Source organism: Heliconius melpomene, chromosome 18, assembly GCF_056956725.1.
Source record: "Heliconius melpomene rosina isolate 202511_hmr_F chromosome 18, ASM5695672v1, whole genome shotgun sequence".
NCBI lineage: Eukaryota > Metazoa > Arthropoda > Insecta > Lepidoptera > Nymphalidae > Heliconius > Heliconius melpomene.
The window spans coordinates 11,064,690-11,091,825 of NC_140406.1; the positions used below are offsets into that span (position 1 = coordinate 11,064,690).

At 31.1% G+C, this 27,136-nt stretch overlaps 1 protein-coding gene and 1 non-coding gene across 3 annotated transcripts; one reads left to right on the plus strand and one right to left on the minus strand.

Moving 5' to 3' along the window:
* Positions 1-4,298: 4,298 nt before the first annotated feature.
* Positions 4,299-26,069, minus strand: LOC146529570 (glycine receptor subunit alpha-3-like). 2 transcript variants are annotated; one of them, XM_085201832.1, is made up of 10 exons: positions 25,843-26,069; positions 23,613-23,642; positions 22,784-22,931; positions 21,363-21,445; positions 20,378-20,604; positions 12,450-12,584; positions 9,627-9,727; positions 8,635-8,795; positions 8,033-8,105; positions 4,299-6,579 (listed from the first exon to the last, which is right to left on the minus strand). In XM_085201832.1, the coding sequence occupies exons 1-10, from the start codon at positions 25,920-25,922 to the stop codon at positions 6,451-6,453; spliced, it is 1,167 nt and encodes a 388-aa protein (XP_085057958.1). In that variant the 5' UTR covers positions 25,923-26,069; the 3' UTR covers positions 4,299-6,450. The 2 variants fall into 2 exon arrangements, with proteins under 2 accessions (XP_085057958.1, XP_085057959.1); XM_085201833.1 differs by lacking the exon at positions 23,613-23,642.
* TRNAS-GCU (transfer RNA serine (anticodon GCU)) lies at positions 14,803-14,884 on the plus strand. Its single transcript has one exon. It is a non-coding gene; the product is annotated as a tRNA-Ser (tRNA).
* Positions 26,070-27,136: the final 1,067 nt, after the last annotated feature.

Genomic DNA, 27,136 nt, shown 5'->3' on the forward strand with positions numbered 1-27,136 from the left:
GGAGCCGTTTCTGCAGCACTGGTGCCAGGGGGAACTCGTACTCGTAAATAACACTATATTTCAATTCAATTCATTTTACATGTGTATGTGTGAATTCCTAACCTTTCTAAAGAGAAGAAATTTGTGATTAAAGTGCGCCAATCTTAAGGAGCTAATATTAAAACACGAAGGCAATTCAGTGCATTAAATAACTAATTCAGTAGTTTAACCGGCTCGCGGTTTCGCCCGGTTAAACTACAACCTGCTACAATATAAACATATAATCATTTTAATTTAGAGTTTGTAATAAAACAATTACATAAGTAACACACAATATTATAAATCCTTTAATGTGATCGATGCCCATTGAGAACATCCGCAGAACTGAAAAAATTGGGGGTCTGCACTCCAAGTAGTCCAAAGTATCGTATATCACGAGCCGAAACTGACAATCTGTAATAAATGTATGTATAGACTTTAAACTAAAATCATAATTTCAAAAAATAAATAAAATTAAAAAAGTCTAAATAGGGTTAGGGTCAATTGTGTAAGAGGCGGAAGTAGGAACGAGAAGTACTCGTATAACAGAGAAATATCTATATAATCTATTAAAAGATCTCAGCCATTTTAGAAACATGTATTTTTTTTATGTTTTTTAAAAAGTATTTTTCATTCCTAAGCGTTGACTGACACTTTAAAAATGTGAAAAAAAAAATTATGAAATAGCATTCTTTTCAGTAGCATAAATTTGTAAAAATCTCTCTACAGAGATGGTAGGAACAATAAGTTGTATTAAGACACATATAAGAATTTCGATGTAGTGCTACGAGAACGTATGGCTTAGTTAGTCAGAGCGCATGGCCGGTTTCCAAGAGGGGCGTGTTCAAATCTCACTTTAATTGTAAAAAAAATCTCAGTCTGCTTAGATCTATCATAATTAAAAAATGTAAAGACAATAAAAATCATTACTATTTTTGTTTTTCTTTTTATGCCATAGGTAGTTCATCGTGATCCCTTTACAAAAATCATTAAAGGCAGTTCATAGAATTTTAATTTTTCCCTTGCAAGACGTTATCCAAATTTCAATTTAATAAAAAAAATTACCATTTTTGCACAGGAGAAGCTGTTTTCCTAAAACAACTCTGACTTTTTCAAATTCAATTAAAGCCATTTCAGCAAGTGCATTGCATATAATCAATTGTGAGTTTTCTAGTAGGCCTGTTCCAATGGGTATCAGCACAGAAAGTAGCGTAATCTGTAAAATTTTTAATATAATTATAATTTTTTTGTTCTAGGATTCATAAATAATTAAATATAAAGATTTAAAAAATCTGAATATTAAATAAGTTGTATATTATTAAGAAATAGCTTAGTCACTTACATCCGCGTTCAAAAAATATTGAGAAAGTAAAATAATATTTTTCAAGCAAATTGTCACAATATTGTAGAACATCTAAAACAGAACATTCATTTCGTGCGTTAAACAACAATACTTAACGAAAATACATTCCTTCTCTATATTTAAGGTAACTATTATATGGCCATACCTTTCACTACGATGTTATATTTTAAGGTTAGTTGTAAGTACAGTAGAAATTCTACTACAATATATTAAGAAATAAAATGGCAATATATATTTTTTAAGCTTCACGGTGTATCCTGCACATAGTAGACAGAGAGGTAGGCAGAGGGAACCTGGGAACCTAGTGTTAAGACACTCCGTTCCCATTATTTCCACCGAATTCTGGAGATATTGCGCGTTGAGTTGAAGAATCAGATCGAAGAAATGAAAATATTAAATATTTCATTGCCTGGAGTGGGAATCGAAACCACAACCTTTCTCGTTCAGTCGTGTTACAGTCGCACACTTGTACCCCTGCGCCACAAGTGGGCTCAATATGCGATATTTCGGTAATTTATATAAAAACATATTTTTTTTATTTCTAGCGCACTAAAATTCCATTACATAGGTAAATTAAATTGCACCGTGAATGGCGTCTTAATTTTGTTTAAATTTTTACAAATATAAAATATTTCATTCATATACTTACAAATATTTTCAGCACTTTGCTGTTGTCTCGCATATTATCTAATAAATGTTTGTAAATAAGCAAATGCTTTGTTATAATTTCTGCTTTCACCTCATTTGTCCTGTCTTCTCCATTAAGTTTTGTTTCTAAAGATATTCTTATACGCTTCATTGTGAAACGAAATAAATCAAATGTTACTATAGAGGGTGCTCTATTTAAATAGATTGATAAGATCATGTTATTGAAGCAAATATCTGCAACTCTCATGAGAGTAGTTGGTGAAGACCATATTTGAAAAGTAGTGTGGAAGATTTTCACTGCAAGTAGGGAGTACAATACACAAAGCGAGGGTGCTTCCAACGATCTTTGTGACATCGACAACAATCTATTTATCGTTTGAATTCTACTACAAAAATTTAGAAAATAGAACTCTTCTATAAACAAAGTGAAAAGTGAAAAGGCAAGAAGTTCCAATATGAAAAATATTTGGAAAATAATACTAGAAAATATATTGAGAACTAGTAACATACCGCACACATTTACAACATTAAACGTTAAACAATACAGCTTAACGAAGTATATGAATGATTTAGGCTTATTTATTTTATGATAAGAACCAAAAAGTATTCTTAATATCATTACATATTTTACAGACCGTAATTTGTGACATAAAGCTTGGAATATTCGAACAATGAAAGCTTCCATTTTGATGAGACTACAGTTGCCACAATGTTGTCACCCAGTTGTAAAGGTACGAATGTCTCTTTATTTATATTAAGTAATCAAAATGAAAGGATATTATTAATAAGCTATACATAACTAATATCGTTTTCAATATATCTAAAAGCAGAGATAACAACAATGTTACGTTTTTTGTATTATTTATAAATTTTAATATACACTTACCTATATTTTTACAGATCGTATCGTAAAACAATAAAGAAAAGGTTGTCTGTGCATTAATTCAAAAAGGAATAAGGCAATTAAAACTTTATCTATCTTTTATATGATGAAATAGTAAAAACTTATATAACTGTATATCATTCTTGGTAACACAGAATTATTTACCTCTAGATGCCTATCATACCTAAACTTATAGGTACATTAACATTACAGCAAAATTTCAGCAGGTTTTAAAAAAATATATTTTTCTGTTAAAATTAACTAGGTATTTGAGGACAACCAATTTACGTCAAAACGTCATTAATTAATTGTTTATTTTTAGCTGATATAGTTATCTTACGAATTGTATTTAAACATTGTTAGTGTTACAATTTCACGGTCGGTTAAACGAAATAAATAGATTTTAAATTGGGATTGCGTATTAATGGTTTTATAAGCGTATAAGTATGTATCTACTTTGTCGTCGGAGAGCAAAGAACAGTTTTTGTGTATATATTTTTTCTATTTAAATTGGTTGTTTTTGTCGTACGGCTAAGAAACCCTAAAAATGGCAATTTAACCTCTTAATGCGGAATTGGTAATTTAAGTTATTAAAGTTTACTACAAAAATAGAGACATTTGTGACACCTTAGTGACTCAGCTCTTAAAATGAGAATTTATAGCTTGTCTTAGTTCACAAAAAATCCACAAAAAGTAAAATAAACTCACACGAGTTTTTAATAATCTCTTAATCCCAGCGGAAGAACTTTTGAAAACTAAATTTAGTATAGAAATAAATGTATTTAGAAAAAAAGTACATTTTTTGTGTTATTTAGGATAGTTTACTATCAGCTTAAGATAAAACTGTGAGTTGCCTCGTTACCCGCGAAGAATTGAAAATATTAAAACTTTCATTTCCTCGAGTGGAACCAGCACCAGTTTACAGCCACAGGCTTGTATAATATTTTTCTGTTCTTGATCTTGACCAAAACGCACAAATATTTCTTACACTGTTCACTTTGGTGTAATTGCAAACCTTGATATTTTTTACGACACAGTGTGTTCGAAGTGAAAGTTTATTATTGTTTTCAGCAAGGTCAAATCTGGCAAAAAATTTGGTAATCTCAATTCATTATGAAAAAAAGTGCATTCTTCTTTTAGTTAACAAATCATAATTTTCTCAATTTATGTATGTATATTTATTATTTTTAGATCATAGTTGGAAAAAGGTGTATCAGATTTGTATCTAAAATTATTTATTGTCCATTATATACGTACCAACTTGTGTGATAGCCCAAGATCCCAGAGCTGCCAGACTATATTAGACTATTAATCATCAAAAATCTTGATCTATGAGTTGACCCTGCAAAAAATATTAGGTTTCATATTGAATAAAACAAAACATAACACCACTATAGTTTATTTAACACAAAAATAAAATAAATAATAAATTTATTTAAAGTAAATCGAAAATATCATTTCCTGTTAACATGTAAGAATAAACAATTTAACCTCAAATTGACGATAACTATGTTTTATCCTTATTAGTTTTTCTAAGAAACTCTTGTTAAATATTTATAGTTTATACAGTTGTATTAAATATACCTAATATAATAACTAAGACTATATTCTAACCAAATTCCTATGTAAAAATAACAGTGTATAACGAATACGAAACGTCACCCGTTTACCATTTTCATTATCTGTGCCACTGTGCCCCAGGTTCTCAGTATATATAAACCGCTCTTGAGAGCGACATTGAAATGCCGTTTTCATTCGTAAATGTGTAATTTATGAATGAAAACGGCATCTCAAGATTGATCTCAGACTTGAGGGTGATTTATAAATACGGGCCTAGGATTAGAACCAGAAAATTTCACCCATAGAATATATCAACATTGCTTAATCTGGTTCGGTTCGGTTCTTTATTTATGGCGCTTCGAGCGTGCCAGTTGAGCACTTGCTTAATCTGTCAAACAGGTCCAATTTGATAATTAATTATATATTTTTTTATTTTTTCATTATAGGTACATAATTAAGTTTGGTATGTGCGTTAAGAGTATATCCACACTCGGTATGATTCAACAACACAGCCAGGGTATCCCCCTGCAAGTGAGAAAATGACATTATAATTCTTCCTATATATTCTTTTACATAATATGCCATCATACTAAAAATATCTCTTCATTGATCTAAAATAAAAACGAACACACTTTAAGTATGGATTTATCTAAAAATTAATTCATTAATAGTAATTTGCAATATATATTACGTTACAGAAGTACAGATTATATACAATATTCGTTCACAGAGTAAAAATAGTTAATGCACAGATTATAAATAATACAACAGGTAGGAACTTAATGAGAAATATAGTTAAATGTTTAATATACTATTGAAATTGTCAGTTTAAATAAAACTTTATTTATTATTATGAATTGAGCATTTAAAATTTAAAATGTTACATTAATCATGGTGATGGTTTTACTATATAAGTATCTACATATATTTTTTTATTTTCAACTTTCCTTTGAATTATTTACTCTCTTTATTTAATCTCTTTCCATGTATAAATATAATGTTTTAAATGGATTTACTTGTTACTCACAGTACCTATGTTTTTAATTCTATTTTATTATAGTTTATTATTTATGTTTATAAATAAGGACATTTGCACTGACAGTTTCCTCTATATATCATTGAGCTTTTCTACATATACCTAATACTCACTTAAAATACAAAATAAACAACCTGTTTTAATAAATTGTTTCCATACGATGTAAAAGATACACGAGTGAGCGATTTAGAAGAATATAAATTAATTAAAACTATATATTTGTAAAGCATATATAACTTATTTAATTTACATATATAACGATATTACAATACGCATTTAGTGCGCTAACAATAAAAAACAGATTTTTTTTTATATTCAAATAATATTGTATATTGTGGCCAGTCGTGGTGCAGGGGCACATGCGTGCGACTGTAAACACGACAGATTGTGAGTTCGGTTCCAAGTCGAGGAAATATTTTTTATTTTCATTTCATCGCTATGTTAACTCTAGTTTATGGTTAGATAAGTTTTTATTAATACGTAACGAATTTCTATAAATATATTTAAATTTTATGATTGATTCAAAGAAAACTTAAAAAGAAAAGATATATCGTCAATAACAATAAATACCAATAAACATTTTTTTATAAAAGAAAGAAAAGAAAAAAATATTATCGAATAATTGGTAAAAAAATGTCAAAGTTAAGTCAATTATTACTTTTTTTCTATTTCTATTTTTATTCCTCTCTCTAATTATTTTCAAAGTGAAAAAACTTATTCAAATGTGAGCTTTATAAAATTTAAAAATAAGAAACAAAAGATTATGATAATAGCTACATCTGACAGTGATCGTATTTTAATACATTTAATATGAAAATGTGTTCCAAGATGTTTTACTTTCCCATTTTTAACTTCTAAATCTAATTTCCAAAATATTGCTTTTCTTTAAGTAATTAGTTTTATAACTAAATAAATAATAAAGTATTTACTAATTTTAAACAATCAGATGTACTGTGCGAATTGTATCCAATATGTAGCATTTAGTACTGCGAAAAGTAAAGGGAAGAAAACGCGTGAGAAACGATCGATGCTGACCGCGCGCATACGAGCTTTGGCTGCTTCCGCTGGTTCCTGTTGACGTAAAAAGATTTATTTTTTAATTCCATGCATGCAGCATAAGTGGAATAGGAGGATAGATAAAGAGGACCTAGTGTTAGGACACTCCGTTATCCACGGATACGGATTTTTGACTCAGAATAAGTAAATATAATATTTTATGAGGCCTCGTGCGTCCTCATATTTTGAGGTCGTAATTACGACAGGCTAGAACAAAATCTTTAATATTTATATTTTCCCGCTTTGGTAACGAGGCAAAGCGAGGTTCGGAATTCGGTGGAAAGTGGGGAATGGAAGCGTCTTAATATTAGGTTCCTTCTATATAGAATGTGATATTGATATAGATGATTTTAATATAGCAAAGTATTATTATCGTATATCTACATTAAAGAGTGTAAACCTAAACTTATCACCGTCCTAAATATGGTTGACAAGTTAATCCTTCTCAAATCCCTGCTGATGGATTTTGCAAACAATTTCTTATTGTTTTCTTTTGATTCCTTGACACAGATTTTGGAATGGAAACATTCTAGTATTCTGATAAAAATGAAAAGTAACGTGATTTAATCTGTTCGATACCGAAGGGGGTCTAGATAATCCTTTGTGGAGATAGGGGAGGTCCAGTTAAGAATTCTTTCATGGTTATTGATTCAAATATGTTTTTAGAGAATTTTAGTTTATGGATTAGGGAATTCATCAAGTAATGCTTCAAAAAATTGGCGAAAAATCCCTCCACTGCTGTTACATGTAAAGTCAAAGCTTATAATAATGTTAAGTCGTTGAGACATATCGTTTTCATTTTGGCTCTTTTTTGTTTTTTTTTTTGAGACTATGTCAATATTTATCGTATTATAGGTAAGCGCTTCTTTGGTCTAGGTAGACCGATGACCGATAAATAAATAGAAATGTCTATATCTATATAGATATGCTACACCTTTGGTCACTTCTTGGTTGATAAAATGGCAAATTAGAATGAAACAATATTACAATTTAAATATTTTTCTATTAGAGCTACAAAAATTTTAAATTTAAATCAACTTCACGCTGTATCCCGCACACAGCAGGGTAGGCAGGGGGAATCTAGTGTAAAGACACTCCATGCCGAATTCTGGAGACATTCATCTTACCCATGGACACCAGCGATGTAGCTGGACTGATCAATTGCTATGTTATTTTTTTTAAAAAACCAACTTCATACTTATTTTCGTATACCAGGATAAAAACAGTTGAACCAAGAAACATTTCGTTCTCCATTTTCCGTCTGATTCTCCTAACACTGCGTATTGAGCGACGGTATTCAACATAGCCCTCGATTGTCGTTTTCGAAGAAAATAATCTACAATCCTTCGCTCCGTAGAGACTGACCCCGCATCGTCTCGCTACGCCACGATGACAAAACACATGACAAAATTCTTTAAACATAATATACATATCTACGAGTATACTTAAATAACAAGAAATTTCTCACCTTAGGTTTCCCACCTCTATCATCTAGTATGATATTGACCAAGCAGTACTCCATCAGCGCCATGAACACGAAACTAGAAACAGAAGTTTAAAACTATATAGTTTTCAAATTATCAAAAGAAAGAAAAGATAAATGAGATCTTTAATACTACGCCATTGTTATAACTTTGAAATCAAAATAAAAAAAAATAATAATATAAAAATTGTAATAAAAAGTGATACGGAGAACGTAGTCCCAACAACTCTAACTCTAACTACTCTTATTAAAATTGCAATTTTATCACTGTAATTACGGGCTATATAAGATTTTATAGCTAAACCGAACTGTATGTAATGTACCTACTTCATATCATACAACTTTTTATTAATTATACCTATACAGTGACTAGCTGTGTCCTGCACATGGCAGGATAGGCAGACTGAATCTGGGAACATAGTGTTAAGACACAGTAATCTCAAATTATTGAGGCATTCCGTGTTGAGCGGCGAATTCAACGCCGCGCTTTGGTAATAAGACCAGAGAGAGGAAATGAAAATAATATTAATATTTACATTCCAACATATACTTAAAGAGAGAAAAATAACTATAAAATATGTACTTACACAGTACAAACAGACATAAATGCGTCCACCGCCTTCAAATAGGAGACAGGTGGCAGTTGCGCTTGAGACTTAGCGTGTTGAGTGGATAGCGTGAGGAGTGACGTCACGCCCAGCGTGACCCGCGCGGGCGCCGCGTCTGGCTTGATCCAGAACGACACCCACTAGACAAAAATTATAGGGCATTTCGAAGATTTTTCGTTACTTTTCGGTCAACAAAAATTGAGCATAACGGAAACCTCATGTCTTGAAAATTTTAAACATTCCTAGAACTAGAATCCGAATCCACAATCAGACCACATGAAAAGTCAGAAACACCCTAATAGCAACAAGTACTAATTTAAAATGTTTGTTTTTAGGTTCTTGTCTGTGTAATCATAATTTATCACAATATATTTTTCTTGACGAATACATTTTAATCGCCCTGTTCCTTGTTTAATATTTGGCTAGACCAAGATTAGATAAAGAAAGAACCATGGATATTGGAATGGGACAGCCCAGTGTTCTCCTGGAAAATATTTCTAGATAAGCTCATGAAAACAACCGCAATCATCAGTGTAGTATGGGTTGTATAGATCCTAAAGGGTTCCATGATTCGGTCACCTCATATATTTCAAATAAAATTATTAAATATTTCTTTTTTAAACCAACTAATTTGATACAAAACAAATGCGATTATATTCATTGCAATTTATTGCTATAAATCTTCTATAAATGCATGATAAAGTCACGTTTGAGGTTTCGCGGTAATTGGTAACTTGCCATGCGACTATGGGTTATCTTGCAGATAATATCTTGCAGATAATACAAGCTATGGGTAATCTTGTGGTTTATGCGCATAAGAAATAATTGGTAATGCTAAGTTTACATACTTAACATATGTTGGTATCATTTAGATGTATGTAAATATAGGATTTGTATTTTTGTTACAGTTTTTAACATGTGAAACTAAAAGTATAGTTTTAATAATAGAAATATTTAGTAATATAACTCACAGACATGATAACGATAAGGCAGGTGGGTATGTATGTATTAAACAAGTGGTAGCCGAGACGACGCTTCAACTTGAAGATCACCTCCAAACACGTGAAGTTACCTGAAAATTATTAATAATAAATAAACACTATATAACCAAAAAATACAATTCTCCTCTTTTACAGAAGTCGGTTCATTTTTCAGAAATACATTTTTTTATTAACATACAAATTATGTATTATTAACAAAATATAATAAAAGGTTTTGAGACTAATTTTTTGAACTAAGTAACTGACTGGAGAAAAAAGTTTCTTCCTTTTATCTTTTTAAATTCTATTTCTTACATCTTGCCTTGAATCCCACCACAAAAGCAAAGTGAAGATGGTCCTTTAAAAATTTAATTGAGACTTAAAACTAAAACAACCATATTAAGCCTGTCACTATACAATAGAGAGGAATTTAAACCTTTTACTAACAATAGTTAGATTATTATTAATAACTAGCGGACGCGCGCAGCTTCGCTTGCTTATTTAGGGGTGAATTCTAAAACCACGAAACATGTGTTCAATGAAATATCTTTAAGAGTCTAAATTTCAAATTTTATAAAAATCGGTGGCGATTTAAAAAATTTTCCATACAAACTTTATGCCATATTATAACCATATTTTTCCATACATACTTAACTCTATATATATACTTTTACCCCTTATTTGCACCCTTAGGGGGTGAATTCAAAAAAACCATGAAACACGTATTCAATTAAATATTTTTAAGAGTCTGAATTTCAAATTTTATACAAATCGGTGCAGTTTTAAATTTTTTTCCATACAAACTTTCAACCCCTATTTCACCCCTTTAGAGTTAAAATGTTTCAAAATCTCTTCTTAGTGGATGTCCAGATTACGAAAGTAAACATCTGTAAAATTTTCACGTTTCTACCATGAGCGGTTACGGCTGTGCGTGCGTCTTACCTCAGTCAGTGAGGACAAGTCCTTTTATATATATATATATCCATACCTATATTATAAATTCGAAAGTAACTCTGTCTGTCTGTCTGTCTGTCTGTCTGTCTTTACGCAATCAGGGTCAAACCGCTAATTTAATTGTGATAAAATACACATATAGAGATACTTGAGGGTCTCGGGATGAACATAGGATACTTTTTTTTTCTCATATTTGTAATATTTTCGATATATACCAAAATATTAAAATAATTAATTTGACAAGCAATTTATTCCGCCATGTTAATAAGAATAGTCGCTACGCGTTGCTAAGCAACGGCTTGCAAAGTTTGTTGTTTTAAGAAAACGTCACCCAAAGTGAGTTTGCTTAATGCATACATGGCGCGCGCCGATATAGATTTGTATACATTAACAAAAATTAGATGATTTCTATAATTTGATATTCATCCTTATGAAAATAAATATAATAGTCACTTTTAGCATTTCATCTAGATGGAAATTATACTTTACTGTGTAACATTCTAATAAATAATTAAGATGTCACTGATTCCAAATGACCTAGCCTACGAGTGGTATAGTATGACCCACGCGAACGGGCAGATGACTTTGATGATTTCGTAAATTTTTATATATTTTCGAATTACTATTATTTTTTATGTAATTATTTACTGCTTATAATTAATTTATCTCAGTTCGGTTATCCATACCGATGTTATACACTTAAAATATCGTAATTTTAATCATTTGGGATTTTATTTAATATTGTTCGCAAAAATTAATAATTATTTAATATAGAAAAATGTTTAGTACGCGCGCACGGCAAACTTTAGGTACTTTTTCTAATATTAAGAATTTCCTTTAGTTACTTTTACTTCTTTTGTTTGTTCATTTCGGTTACTCAGATTTTTCTAATAATAAATCTCCACTTATTATTATTTTTTAACTTATTTTAATTATTTAGGCTTATATTTTCGCGGGCGTAGCCGCGTCCGGGCCCACTAGTATATATATAGATCATAGAAATTTTTTTTAGGTTCACGCTGTATCCCACACAGCAGGGTAGGCAGGGGGAACCTAGTGTTAAGAGACTCCGTACCCCACTTTCTGCCGAATTCTGGAGGCATTGCGTGTTGAGTGGCAGAACAACGAAAATGAATATTTCACTTTCTCAAGTGGGGATCGAACCCACAACCGTCGCTTTACAGTCACACCCTTGTGCCGCTGCGCCACGACGCGACGCGACGGCCTAATTGATAATTTAAAATTTCAAATATTTTGTTAGTGCCTGCGAACATTCATGTTTAAACAGTTTTAATCTTGAAACAGTTTTACAAATAATGACCAGTATAACAATTCGGGGCGAGGTTGCTTATGGTGATAGTAACGTGAGATTAACTGTGCATAGGCCGGTAATAATGGATTATAAAAGTAATCTTTCTCGAAATTACTTGATAGCATTATAATTTGAGTAGATCAAGGTAAAGTAATAGCAGATTTTTTTTTTACTAATCACCCGTATATAGCAGCAGTACATAGCAGTGTGGCCTACACTCTGCCTATAATCTGGGAACTTAGTGTTGAGACTCTCCTTTACCATCCAAATTTCATATTTTGCGATGGACTAGTGAGAGTGACACATTACTCCATTTTCTGTTCCCCATCAGAGAAATCTATTTTTTACTTTTTACAAATAAAACAACTCTAGGTGAGGCAAAACGCGTAGCACAAAAGTGTGTGAAAGGATAAAGGTTCGTAAAGCTAAAAAAAATATCTTCAGATATCCATCAACCAAATTAGAAGCCAAAAATCAATAATACTAAGCACGTCCTGACTGTAGATTGCTATACATAAGAACATTACAAATATAATACCCATAAATACCTGTGGAATAAACTTGTGTACAGTCAGCAGTCCTGTTCTGTACCAGCTCCAATTGAGGCAACTCTATGTTCTCATCGACTACTAATGGCACTTCCGGATCCCACTGGAAGATCAGGTCGTCTGTTGTATGGGACACTGGAAACAGGTGTAAAATAGTACGCTTAATATTTATTATAAGTAAATATAAAGTATATTTTTTTATTTCAACCGTTCTTAAATATATTTGACTTTGCTCGATATTTTAATTGGATACTTTTCAAGAATAGAATTGACCCCATCTAGACGCAAATCGAATATGTCAAGTACCCGGCACTGCTCTGAACTCCTTGCCCTATAACGACATCCTTATGCATAGGTGGTTTTCATTTCTTCATTGTTATAATTATACGAGTAGGTACATGGTATCGTCATAAAACATAAAATATTGTAATAGATAAAAAATTTGAATCCACAATCATCGCGTCCGTAGAAATCAAACAGCCGGCGTAACAATAAATAAATTTATACAATCAAATCCAACAGGCCTTGTTAACCATTATTGAAAAGACGTATTGTAGAGCTTCGTATTGGGCGATGTGATCTTGACATTGAACTGTCTTCCTTATTAGGTAATAGAGCTATTTTTTTTATATAATCTTCTTACATATGTGTTGTTACTAACGGATAATAAATAATAGGTTTATACCTCAACGTGTACGAGTATGTACCTCTCCTCTCTATCTTTGAAAATATTATGCTAATGTTAACAATATTTTCTCTATTATTTCTTTGTAAACCTTATGTATGAAAACCATGCGTAATTCTTAATGTAATGGGAAACAGAGTGTCTTAACACTAAGTTCCCTCTGCCTACCCTGCAGCGGGATACAGCGTGAAGCTGATAAAAAATTTCTTAGTGTTAGTGTCCACAAACAGTATCGTAAGAGAAACCAAAACGAAACAGAAAGAAAAACCTAACTACCGAGTTGAAGAGGCCCCAACAAGCAACATTCCTCCACCAGCAAAGCTCAATCAAAAATCTTCAAGTGGTCTTCGGAGGTAAAGAAAACGACTCGCACACACTCAACTCAACACAACTCAACTCAAATAAAGTAAAGTACGTAATGATCTCAAACAAATAACAAGCTTTCAAAAATACCTTCTAGTGGGTCTTACCTATTTATGGCGCTCGATCGGCTTCGCTGGCTTCAAGCATCTCCAGATAAAACGAGCTGACATCACAAGAGACGAGAACACTTGGCCTACATTTAAGGTGCTACTCGACGAATCAATTTTCTGTATCGCCCCACAAACTTTACCCTACGAGAGCTTTCAAATATTTGCAACTGAGCAGGCCATTGTGCGATATTTTTAAAATATTCTCATTATATATTATATTTTTATATGGATTTATATATTTACTTTTCCATTTCAAACGTAATGATACTTTTTGTTATGGACTGTGTAGTTAATTAAATTGGATTTAAATTTTCACTATGTGTAGATGTTGTTTTTTAAATTAAATAAAAAAAAAATTGTTTTGGTAATTAATTAGTTATATTTATCTCGAAGATATCGATTGTCTTTTCGATAGATATACTCGTATAGATAGATATCTTCTATAAAATATATTCTTTAAATTTTGACGTCATCGTAGTGCAGTGAGGCTTGGGTGACAATTGTGGTTTTAATAACCGCTTGAAGAAATTAATTACTCTGTTATGAAGATCGCGGCGTTAAGTTCCGTCACTCACGGTGTCAAATTCAAAGAAATCGAAAGATACGTGCGTTTACGCAATGATTTTGCTGCCATTTGAATGAAATTCGACGCGTAATCATAACCTATAGGGGAGATGCCTACTTCTCGTGGACCTACTGTATCTAAATCTAGCACAAAGGGAGAACTTACAAAACAAATAAAGAAAATAAATCCAAAACATGTAAATGTAGTTATTTCATAGAAAAAAATTCTTACAAAACTTATATTTCGTACAAACTTAGTTCATATAGCCCGCAAACGTAAATTTGTCAATTTGTATAAGATTCCGTTGACTTACAATCCAGAAATTAGTATGGACGTCTCGGTGAATGAGTCCGACTCGCACTTAACTAGTTTTTTAGTATAGCAGTATAATTATATTAGTGTTAATACATATATACAAGTTTAATTAAGGTGTCCCAAGAGTGGTGATATGTCACTGTCTGCTTTAAAAACTACTATTTTAAAACTAATTCATTCAAATTAATTTATTAACAGAATACATGTGAATAATAGAAAACGTTAGTTTTTTAACGCATGTCGTGAGCCTATAATAAAATATATGTACGAAGAAAGCCTGATGTACCTATAGAACATTACGTAATACTATAAGAAGACGAGGTGGCCGAGTGGTTAAGGCGTTGGACTGCTAATCCAATGTGCTCTGCACGCGTGGGTTCGAATCCCATCCTCGTCGAACATATTTTTTTAATAAAACACAGTCTTTACGAAATCCTAATTTTCATCATCCTCATTATGGGTTTTTTTTGTAATAATGTTTTTTAAAAAAAAATACTAATTTAATTCCGTAAAGTATTGAATATTATATATACCTTCAATATTTTACGGATACGACAAAATGTAATTTTTTTAATATATATTTTGATAAAATGTTTAAATATATTATTTTTGTTAAATTAATTTAATAAGAACAAATAATTTATGACAAAAAAAAAATCCTAATATTACATGAAACTAGCGATTACCTTTGACTTTGCACATGTATTGTGAGCATTTACTTAATAATTAATTTATTACACATACATAAGTACGTAAGAGTACAAGCTTGTGACTGTAAACAAAACGGTTGAGGGTTCGATTTCCACTAGGATTAATGAGACATTTTTTTTTCATTTCGTTTTGGTAACGAGGAAAAGCACGGCGTGTATTTCAGCACTTGACACGTAATGTCTCAAGAATTCGGTGGATAACGAAAGTGTCTTAATGAGTATCCGAGTATCTTAGCACTAGGTTCCCAGGTACCCTAAGAGTACCCTGCTGTATGCTGAAACTATAAAAATATTTCTATTTATTTAGTAAGCAATTTTATAAACTCCGTACCAAATTACTCTCAACAAAATGTACACTAATTAATGGTCTACTACACGGAGTGCATCTTTTACATATTAATGTGTAATTTTGCTCAACCAGCTATAAAATGAAAGAGCAAAGTTACAAGAACACACACTACGGTTGTAGAACTATGGTAATTTTGAAAATCTAGGGCATTTCCCCGAGTATGAATAAAAAAATATTTAAAATGTCTATATCTATAAGGAAGGGTTTTTTATCAGCTTTACGCTTCATCCCGCATTCAGCAGGATAGGTAGAGGGAACCTAATGTTAAGACATTTCGATCCCCAATTTGTCTCTAATGTTAAGGCATTGCGTGTTGAGTGGGGTCAACGCCACTTTTTACCTCGACACCAGAGCGAAGAAATGAAAATAGAAATAAATATTTCATTTATAAGTAGATATTAAATAATTAATTAATTAAATGTTGCAATATAGAGAGAGATGTTAGCAATTGCATTTCCTAATTTCCGCATATTTTTAAGATATTATAAGTAACGTAGTAAACTTTTAAACTATAAAGCTTACAAAAATAACTAGAATGTTTACTTGACGGTAGGTACATAACTATAAAAGTAATTTATAGGATTCAATCTCAAGGATCTATAATTGTAGTTTTTATCAAATATATATACTTATATACTGACTGCACTACCCATTTGGTATTTGAACCGACTAACAACAACTCTACATAATTAAAACTATCAAAGCCCACAAAGACCATCCCAAACGCCATACTTCTAAAGAAACTTAAAGTGCCCTCAAATATTAAAGTTCACGTCATTGAACTTGAAGACAGCCGAGGACTTGTAACCTTGCTAAGTAGATCGTAATATCGATGGTAATAGATTCTATATATAGGTTAATCCGTAGTTTAAGAGGGTGTAGAGGCTCTCACCAGCACTGAGTGTTCTTGAGACGACACTGACACAGACGGTCTAATTTTGTTCTCTTTTATAATTTTATGAATATTAATTTGTTATAGGTAGTTTTTTAATTGAAGTTCAGATGTGTATATAGAAAAAGTAGAGCACGACTTTACTAGAGAAGTTTGAAATGTTTCTTAGAAAAAATACTTGTAGTTTTTACATCTATATCTATACTTAAAATAAAACTTTAATTCATTGCTGTCAGTACATCTATCTATACTAATATAATAAAGCGGAAGAGTTTGTTTGTTTGTTTGTTTGTTTGTTTGTTTGTTTGAACGCTAAGATCTCTGGATCTACAGGTCCGATTTACTTTGTTTTTGTTTTGTATGAAAGCTGCATTCTTCAGAAGTGCTATAGGCTATATAACATTACATTACACATATGTACTAATAAATTAAAATACTTTCTAATTTGACATGCAATTTATTCTGCCATGTTAATAACAACCGTCGTCGCTACGCGACCGCGTTCGTTACCGCGTCATTTTCATCCTTATGAAAATAAATATAATAGTCACTTTTAGCATTTCATCTAGATTGAAATTATATTTCTATAGAAATTATATTCTTATATTTCAAGCAGGCGTAGCCGCGTCCGGGTCCGCTAGTACTAATATAATAAAGCGGAGGAGTTTGTTTGTTTGTTTGTTTGAACGCTAAGATCTCTGGATCTACTGGATCGATTTACTTTGTTTTTGTTTTGTATGAAAGCTGCATTCTTCAGAAGTGCTGTAGGCTATATATATAACATTACATTACACGTATATACTAATAAATTAAAATACTTTCTAATTTGACAATTACTTTCCAATTTATTCTGCCATGTTAATAACAACCGTCGTCGCTACGCGACCGCGTTCGTTACCGCGTCATTTTGATATTCATCCTTATGAAAATAAATGTAATAGTCACTTTTAGCATTTCATCTAGATTGAAATTATATTTCTATAGAAATTATATTCTTATATTTCAAGCAGGCGTAGCCGCGTCCGGGTCCGCTAGTCTAAGATATAAAAGATATGAATGAGAAACCTGTTATTGGGAGGATTTATTAATGTAATAAAACCCAAAATAATGATATTTTAAATTTTTGTCAAATATTCTATGCGCTTATTCACTAATAGAATCATAGAAAGGATTTAACCGATTAAAATGCAGTTTTCACTGTTGTATTTTGGCAAACTTCCCTTAACATATAGTTTTTTTTTATTTCGATAGGTTCATAAATAAAAATTGCGTGTCAGAATTGCATGCGACAATACTGATACAAAATGAATGTTTTATTGAATTGGCTAAAACTTTAGCTATTTAATATTATTAGATCACGACAGTAATTGAGATAAAAAAATAAATAATCGTATAGTAGAAGCGGGCGAAGTCGCAAGCGGAGCGCTAGCTTGTATAATATAACTGTATCTTTTATTTTTAGAATCTATAGCACATTTTTTATTGAACATTATAAAATGTTGACTATTTCTTTTCGTTTCGAGAGCAAATATCAAACATTATAATTGAAACCTGAGAGCCTCTTCACCTATTTAAAACTTAACTTTAACTATTAAAATAATAAATAATTTCATTGACATATTTTAGTGCACTCGATGTTAAGCGAAATTGCCGCTTTATTTATGCAGGAGTTTTTATTAGTATCAGGTTGTATGCTGCCACATAACGTTAACGTTTATCATTTACAAGCTAATTTTGCAGTCATTGCATATCGATTTTTTGAAATATATTGCACTTTCTCTATATTTCAAAGCGAGGAAGTAAAAAATAATTAATTTTTCGAGTGGGAATCGAATCCTTAACTTCCCGCTTACAGTAAAACACTGAACACGGTGCCACGATGGCCCCTCACGATTTTTTTACCTGTATTTATATTTACTTTTGATATTTTTATCACATGTTTATAGTAGGTAGTATGGCAGCGTTTAACTCCGATGTCTAACATGCAAAATCCTAACACCATCTAATGTACAATATCTGTACTCATAATGTCAAAGAGATATTATACAAAGAACTGTAGCATTAATAAATTCTTATAATATTCTATAATATAATAAATATATAACAACATATCAAGCATGCTCAACTCAACACGGTTCGCAAAGGCTTTTTTTTTTGGTTTAAAAATGTTGCGAACAAACTTCATTAAGCGTGAAGTAGGTATGCAGAGACAGTCATTATTTTGCAGTTTCGCGAGGTTCATATTATATATACTGCTTTTTAATTATAAATTAATTAACATTCAACAGTGTATAATTAAATTGAGGTATGATTAATTTGAGGTCAGTCGTGGCGTAAACGCGACAGGTTATGGGTTCAAATCTACTCGATAAAATGCAATATTTAATATTTTCATTTTCTCGTTTTAGTTTCGCCACTCCACATGCTATCCCGCGAAATTTTGGCAGAAAGTGGGAAACGATGTGCCTTATCACTGAGGCAAGTGTTTATAAGTCAAGTGTTTATAAACCAATCTCAAGATAGATCTCCGGATCTATCTTGAGATTGGGATTGAGATCAGGTAATAAATAAAAATAAATATTATCGATATAAATGAACTATTGAAAAAAAAAATTCAAATACACGTAACACTAAATTATTAAGCGTTTCTCGACTATTTATTTTATTATTATATATATATAAATTCTTTATAAAAATTAAGAAAATAATATCAAGCTACTTCAGTAGAGTATTCGCACCGCGCATTTCCTCTACTCTGTGTCATCTGTCAAGGCAATTCATTATAAGTTTATTTATTTTATTGATGAACTTATGTATATGTTACACATAACAAACAATCAATAACAACATGACCCTTCCTTTACATTTGGAAATGATATTTTAAATGATGGGAAAAACATTGCATTTTCATGTCCATAATGAGTGGGTAAATCGATTTTGATTTGAATAATTAATATAACAACCTAGTATAAAAATGATGCAGTAGTTATTATATTATAAGTAGATATTACAGTAATATGGTGTAATTTCATTACATTTATATTATTCGGTGGAAAGTGGGGAAAGTAGTGTCTCTTAACATTAGTTCGATCTATCTTTCCTTCTATATCAGATAATAAAAAAATATGGTATTTGAACAATTAAATAATATAACGCCACATGGGCACCAAACACTATTACTATACTTAGACGTTTTCTAGTATATCCTTATTTTTTATGTTTATGCATTTATGTAATTCACTACGCGGGTTTCTTAATATTAATATAAAAATATAATTACATATTAAATTAATAATTTCAGAAAACGATAAAATGTAGGTAGAAATAAAACCTTCGAAACCCTATTTAGCAGCCTCGAAAAAAAAAAAAATTCAAGTACTATTCTAATAATGAAGTACCTTGACACACATTAGCTAAAACGCTGAGAGGCTACGGATGGGGCAATGTCAATGGGCCAGAAATTAACTTGAATAGCAATTTTTTAATGAAGACGTCGCGTCGAGCCACTTTTACATTATGTCGGGTTGTGTAAAGGCATAAGGGAGTGATTGTAACGCGAGGGTTATGGGTTCGATCCCCAGTCGGGAAATTATTTATTGTTTCTTAATATTCACATTTTTTTGCTCTGGCTCCAAGGCAAAAACCAGGCGTAAAAAGTAAGCGGGATCCCGCAATACCGAGTTTTCGGTATGGCGAGATTGCAAGTCTTACTCTGAATGCCTCTAACACCTCTTCCGCTGAAAAAATCTCACAACGATACTAATGTTATTGTCTTCATAAATATATAAAAGTTTTCAGATAATAACTTCACTAGTTAATCGTTTATTTTAAACTCTTTACATCTATAGAAACCTACTCATCTCCATCACATCTATATTCAAAGGGCTCCCTAAACCCCAAAAGAAAAAAAAATCAAAATTAAATTCTGTAAATACTTACAGCTTTCCATTTGCAGCTTACACTCTTGAGTGTCGTGGGGGTATATAAGGAAGTTCATGGCGCAGCTGAGCTTCAACGTAAGCTTGACCATGTATAGAATAGTTTTATCCTTGTACAACCACACGTAGTGGTTGGGTATTGTCATAGTTTGAAACGTCACCGATTTGGCATTCTTGAAGAAGGAGTCTGGTCTCCACATCTGCTTCAACCAATCCACTTCTAAAAGTCTGTTAGGCAAATAATAGTTATCTATAATGTTTTTTTGAAGTTGAATATTTCCTGCACATTGCAGAGGGGATCTACTTTTACAACATTCCATTCTGGAGGTATGACGTGTTGAACGGTGGAACTCAATGCCGCGCTTCTCTTCCCAGAGCGAGAAAAAGAATATATTAAATATTTAATTTCCTCGAGTAGGAATCGAACCCACAACCAATCGCGTTTACAGTTGCACGCTTGAATCCCTGCACCACGACTGGTCTATCTTCTGTAATGTTTCATGCCCAATAGCGTATGCTATTAAGTTTAAGGTTATAGTATAAGAAATTACGAATTGCGAGTAATTTTTTTTTTTTTAAGTAAAATATGTAAGTTAGGTAAATTAAAAAAAATGACTGAAGTAAATCTTCAGTCAGTTTATTTTTTAAGTGTGAGTATTTATATATGACTTAAAGCAAATAATCTTTCATCGATAACCGTGCATCCATTTATTTGATAAACCACATTTACTTACTTGATTTATGATCGAACATAATGATATTTAACGTAATGTTAAAAAAAAGCTTAGATATAAAAGTCTATTTACTTCCAAAAGCTTTATTTTTTACGCCATTCTATAATATTTTTTAGCTTCACACTGTATTCCGCACATAGCAGGGTAGACAGTCGGAACATGAAAACGTAGTGTTAACACACTTCCTTTCCCCACTTTGCGTCGAATTCAAGGCTAGTTTAAGTATTTTAATTATTAGAGCAATTACAATACCTGTATTCAGTAGTCATATTTTCAGGTAATCTTAGGCGAAAGTCCTTCCAGGTTTGAGCAAAAAATATATCAGCTGCATAAGTCTGCAAAAACAAACAAAATGTGTTATCAATTGCGACAATATAAGCATATATTATTATTTTTTATGTATTATTCTTTTTACTTTTTTCAGGATCACGTTGTTATTTTACTTATAAATGTGGTTAACATCTATTTATAATTACACTGGGTTGGAGTAGTGAAGGCGAGAGCTGTTATAACGGAAAGGGTACCCTGAATCCTAAACCTGTGGTCAATTCCAAGGCTCCATGCTCCATCTCATTTAGAGACAATGGGTAATACGGAACCCTAATAAGTAAATCCAAAATATGTTGCTAATATAAATATATAATATAAATTTTGATGAGAAACACGATGTTTCAGTTTCCATCCAAATATAAAGTTTGGTACAAAAATTAATTTTTCAATACGAACTCTTCAGTGAGGCAACTCAACGAGTTTGTAACTGAAACTGAACGAACTACTTTGATAAATTAAAATGAGAATTTCCGTGATCAACTTTTTTAAAAAACCGGCATTAATTAAAGAGGCAATTGGTTTACTTTTCGAAACAAATTATTACTTCATATGAAAGATACTTATGCTATTTTTTAAGTTTAGTAGATATCTCTTATGTTTTATTGAATTTACATTTTATTTTAATAAGATTATGAGGGTCGAATTGTAGTCTAATAATAAATATAATACAAAAGTAAATTAACTTATAATATTGGTAGATTAACCATGAGCATATGTAAAACCATTATAATGTTACTTTACCAAGAAATAAACTATAAACAGAGAACAATTCAAAGATAATTTTAGTCCTATTTAACTCGCGGTGTCACCCGCGTGAACTATGTTATTATTAATTTCTGTCTCCATGACTACGTCCTAGTGACGTCTATGCAAAATTTGAGACTCCTAGCATTTGTAATAACGAAGTTTCATACAAACTTTCGACCCCAAAAACAACCCCTTAGAAGTCGAATATTGCAAATTCCCATCTTAGCGAGCACCTACGTCCTATAAATAACTACTATGCAAAATTTCAGAATTCTAGCACATGTAGTTTCTGAGATTTCGTGATGAGTGAGTGACCTTTCGATTTTATATATATAGAAGATAAAAAACGACTAAAAAATAATCTAAAAACATAAAAAAATTTAGCTTGCGTAATATCACTAGAAAGGTACCGAGAGAGAACGGGGTGCCAAACATTATAGCCTCTGCATACCTCTTTCGTACTGGCTTCGTCTACTGTCATAATATTCATACAAACCCTCGTTTTTTATGTAACATTCCTCTAGTATCATCGACACTAGGTTCCCAAAGGTCAATCGAAGATTTACCATGCCTTTTACTTTTGCTCACATACTTACCATAGAATTCTCATCGATAGAGTCCAACCCCATAACAGTCACATGGAAATTGACTATCGTTGGCTGATCGTCCTTCTTAGGCGGTCTCATCTTGTCGTAAAGGCGCGGGTCATCGGGCAGGAGATCTTGGAACGTTACGAGTGTTGATCTGGGCATATTGGGCGTAATTAAAATTATATATTATAAAGTTTACAATTGTATCAAAGCGTCTAGTCTAGACTAGTCTAGCCCGGACTATAGCTGATTCCTCTTGAACTAGCACTAGCTTATGCTACTACAAAATACCTATCAATTATTTTTCTTTGCACAGTACTAAAATTTTATTTTTTTCTAAGTTAATTTAAAATTTGCAATGGATATACGGTAAATGATTTTTTTTATGAATATACAAATGTACAAGGAGTATTAGTTTGTATGTATGTATGTGGTAACCCTTAAATGCTATTACAAAAACCTGAAAGTACTTACATTATTTTAAGATTTTATCAAAATTTAGATACCAGATAGCATAGATACATCTAAGTGATATAACGAAATTAAAGTAATAAACGTAATATATAATAATTTTAATAGCCTCTAGAAACAATTCTATTACGAATAAACGTCCGAATTGTTTAATAAAACATGAATAATAATTATAATATGAAATTTATAAAACAACACAAATTTAACGCATTTAAGAGTTATTTTTAATTTCACACTTTTTTGTATTTTTTCTATTGAATCCCGAATTTTCTTAACATTAGTGCCAAAATCTCATGACATTAGTATTATATAGTTCTATGTTAACTTACCATACCGTAATAAAAACATTTATTCAAACACTCACCTACTTCTTGGCTTTGAAGGCGATTCTATTCTACAGGGTATAAAATTAAAGTTAAGTAACAAGAAATAACTGGTTTTGTTTGTGTACAAGGAGTTGTGGGTTCGATTCCTGGTGCATTCTTATTATTTTGTATGTGTAATGTGTATTAATTTGAAAGGCACAATATTTTCTATATTAAAACAAAGTAAATAATGTTTATTACCTAAATAATACTCTCATAATATTAGCTTAACTTTTTCAGTTAATTATTAGTTGAGTATTTAATATTATTATATCTTTTACGCAGTTAACTTTAAAACTATTATATGTAAAGAAAAATAAAGAAAGAGAGAGATTTCTGTTTACCAAAGTATCAAGAGTTTTTTTAATAATTTAAGTATAATTTTTAGTATTTAACATCCAATGTAATTAATAAAATTTTAACACAAGTTAGGTCAAAAAAGGCACAACGCAGTAGCGCAGGGGTAAAAGAATGCGACTCTACTTTTTTTTTAGATGATAGTAGACGACAATATACTACCATCTAGATGTGGTTAGTTTCACACCGTATCCTGCATATAGGAAGGTGATTGGGGAGAGATAGGCTTTAAGACACTCCGCTCTCTATTTCCCGCTCATAATATTTCTGGACAGAGCGTGACCATTTAACACGCTGCGCCTCTTTTTGTTTTTTTTATATTTAATTTACTTAATATTGCTCTGTGTCTTATATGATTAAAATAAATTAAAAAAGTTAATAACAATATCACTTGTTCAAATTTATTTAGAAATAGGAAAGTAGGTCATATTAAAAATGTCAACTGATATCTAAAGTTGACATTTTTTAATATGACCTACTTCTATACCTATAATTTACTATTCGGTGTCCCCTAGGGGTTGAAATGCAATAGGTAAACTATATTTTATTTATATTTTTATATCTTATTAATTTTAATTGATTTAATTGAAATAAAACTCTTACTTTTATAATCCAATTACATTGTCAATTCTATATAGGAATATTATTTAATAATAAATTTAATATTATAATTCTATATAGGTCTGATCCTATTAACATTTGTATGTAACTTGACGATTCAAAAGTTCTTGTAATTGAATAAAAAATATTTTATTAAAAAATATAAGTTGTTCAATTAGTGTAACCAAATGAGTTTTGCTGTATTTATAAGGAGCGAGTTTTTTTTATGTATCAACATCGTATTTGAGCAAACTTCTCTTACCATTTAGTGTTTGAATTATTTTAATAATTTTAGTTTTCAATGTATGGACAATGGGACAATACCCATATTGCCGTTAAAATGATAATGTTATTAAAATACAATATTAGTAAATAAATAATTGTGTAGTTTAAGCGGGCGAAGCCGCGAGCGGGTAGCTATAGACATATGGGCAACGGAAATTTTCTAATCATTAAGTGTTGCGTGGCGGAACTCAAAACCATGCTTTGTCTTTTTACTAGCTTCTCATAAGAATGAATTCGATTTCCACTGGGTGAACCAGAACCAGGAAAACGAACCTACAATCGCTGTGCTTGTAGTCAGAATCTATACCACTTCGCTAGTAATTGATATGTAATCAGAAATTACATTGGTTACAAAGGGATGTAAAATAGAACGAAAATATTCCTTTAGATAATTATGAGTAAGTAAATATTCGGGCGTAACAGAATTTCTTTTGATTAAAAATTAATAACGTATTTCTTGCTTTTCTTTTAAATAAAAGTTCCTTATGTGATCTATTTTTGTCAAAACACATCGTCTTACTTTCGGAGACTGAATAAACACAACCGTGTCAAGAGGCCGTCTCTGAGGGCTGATTTTTGAATATGCACCCTAATTGGAATGCCTTTTTGACCATCATATTCTTTTATACTTGTTTATCCTGGCGTTTTAAATATTAGGGATAGAGGGTTGTGGTGGTATTTACTTATAATTACTGATAAAAAAGTTGCAAAAAAAGTTTGTCCAATAGTTCGTTTTTTATTTTATTTTAATATATCAATATAATATGTATTAATTAATGAATTGATAAATAGGTAGTTTATAAAGTAAAATATATTTTTATTTCGTAATAATTTATTTATTCGGTATTTTTTTAATAATATGTGTTATATTTTAAAAAAATGGTAGCAATTATGTATTTTAACGTAGTATAGATAAGTGTATGTATATTTTAATGTATAGTTATTTTAAGAGTAAATTTCAATAATATACACAATTTATATACTTACTGTGCATAACACAGGTCCCCGGCTCCGAGCCACAGACGTATCAGCAACATTGACAACCATAACAACCTCTCAGCGGCCATTTTCTTTTTTTTTTAATACAACTCTTAACTACATACTATTGTTAATATTTCAAAAAAATAAAATAAAAAAAGAAGAATCATTTAATTTCACTTTATAACAAATTAAATTGAACTAACGCTATCTATTTCTTGTCATTTACTAAATATTAACATTATAATCTAAACATATTTATTTTTCGAGTTTCGCTGCGGAGTTTTAATTTTCACAGATGCCGTCGAAAGCGCGCGAAACAATGATGGACGCGACGTAAAAAAGCTTTTTTAATATATTCTGCACATGCGTATTCCGATTTAAATGAAACCGTCTCGTAAAATGTGAGTATATTCTAATATTATAAAAACAATATCAACTAGATACTAAATTAATAAAAATATATTAGAATTTCTCATAACAGCATATTCTACTGGTTCTACTTATTTGATTATTAATTATTATTGACTTATAGAAAAAGTGGCAATAGAAAATCAGGTTAATTTGAAAAAAAAAAGATGAAAAATGCACTAGGTATTTCTTTTGTTTGTATTGTATTGTCTATTTATTGAATAGATCCTCAATGGTTGAAAAATAATAATTATTGTATAACGTTGAATTAGGTTTATTGTGTTATTTGTAGAAATTATCTTACCGCACGTGCACTAGAAGTATATATCCACTTCAAGTACTCATATGGCAAATTATTTTCTACAAATATCGCAATAAAACTATGTCAATAGTATATAAAAGTTATTATTTTAAAAATGCTTATAAGAGACTATAAAATAGAGACTAAAAAGATATTAGAACATGCAAATTAAGCAATACAAACTAGATTGTACTATGGATAATCACAGTGGCGTAGCTAGGTTATTTGCTGCCCGGTGCGGCTTAGGGGACTTGATGCCCTTTAAAATGGTCTAAGGTCTAAAAAAAAACAAAGTGTCTTCTACTCTCACGTAAATCAAGTGTCAGATACACTAAAATGTGACATTGGCTACCTTTAAAAAAATAATCGTTGACTTTGATGCCCCTTCCCTTTTGATGCCCCCCCTATGCATCCTCCTAGCTACGCCACTGGATAATCATACATTGGCCAAACAAAGAGAAGCATCAGTTTTAGAATTAAGGAACACATCTCCGACGACGTCAAGAATGGGCATGTATCGAAGTCGTTTCGTTAGTTGATTGTGAGCACACAGTGGATAAGACCAACTATTACATCAGGTTTGATAAACCA

Bases quoted from the DNA above. Each gene is read 5' to 3' on its own strand.
- LOC146529570 (XM_085201832.1), bottom strand. From the start codon at position 25,922: ATGGCCGCTGAGAGGTTGTTATGGTTGTCAATGTTGCTGATACGTCTG. The intron at 8,796-9,626 runs GTGAGTTATATT...ATTTTTGTCTAG, and splicing joins GCCTTATCGTTATCATGTCT to TGGGTGTCGTTCTGGATCAA. The intron at 8,106-8,634 runs GTAAGTACATAT...TTCTGTTTCTAG, and splicing joins TTTATGTCTGTTTGTACTGT to TTTCGTGTTCATGGCGCTGA.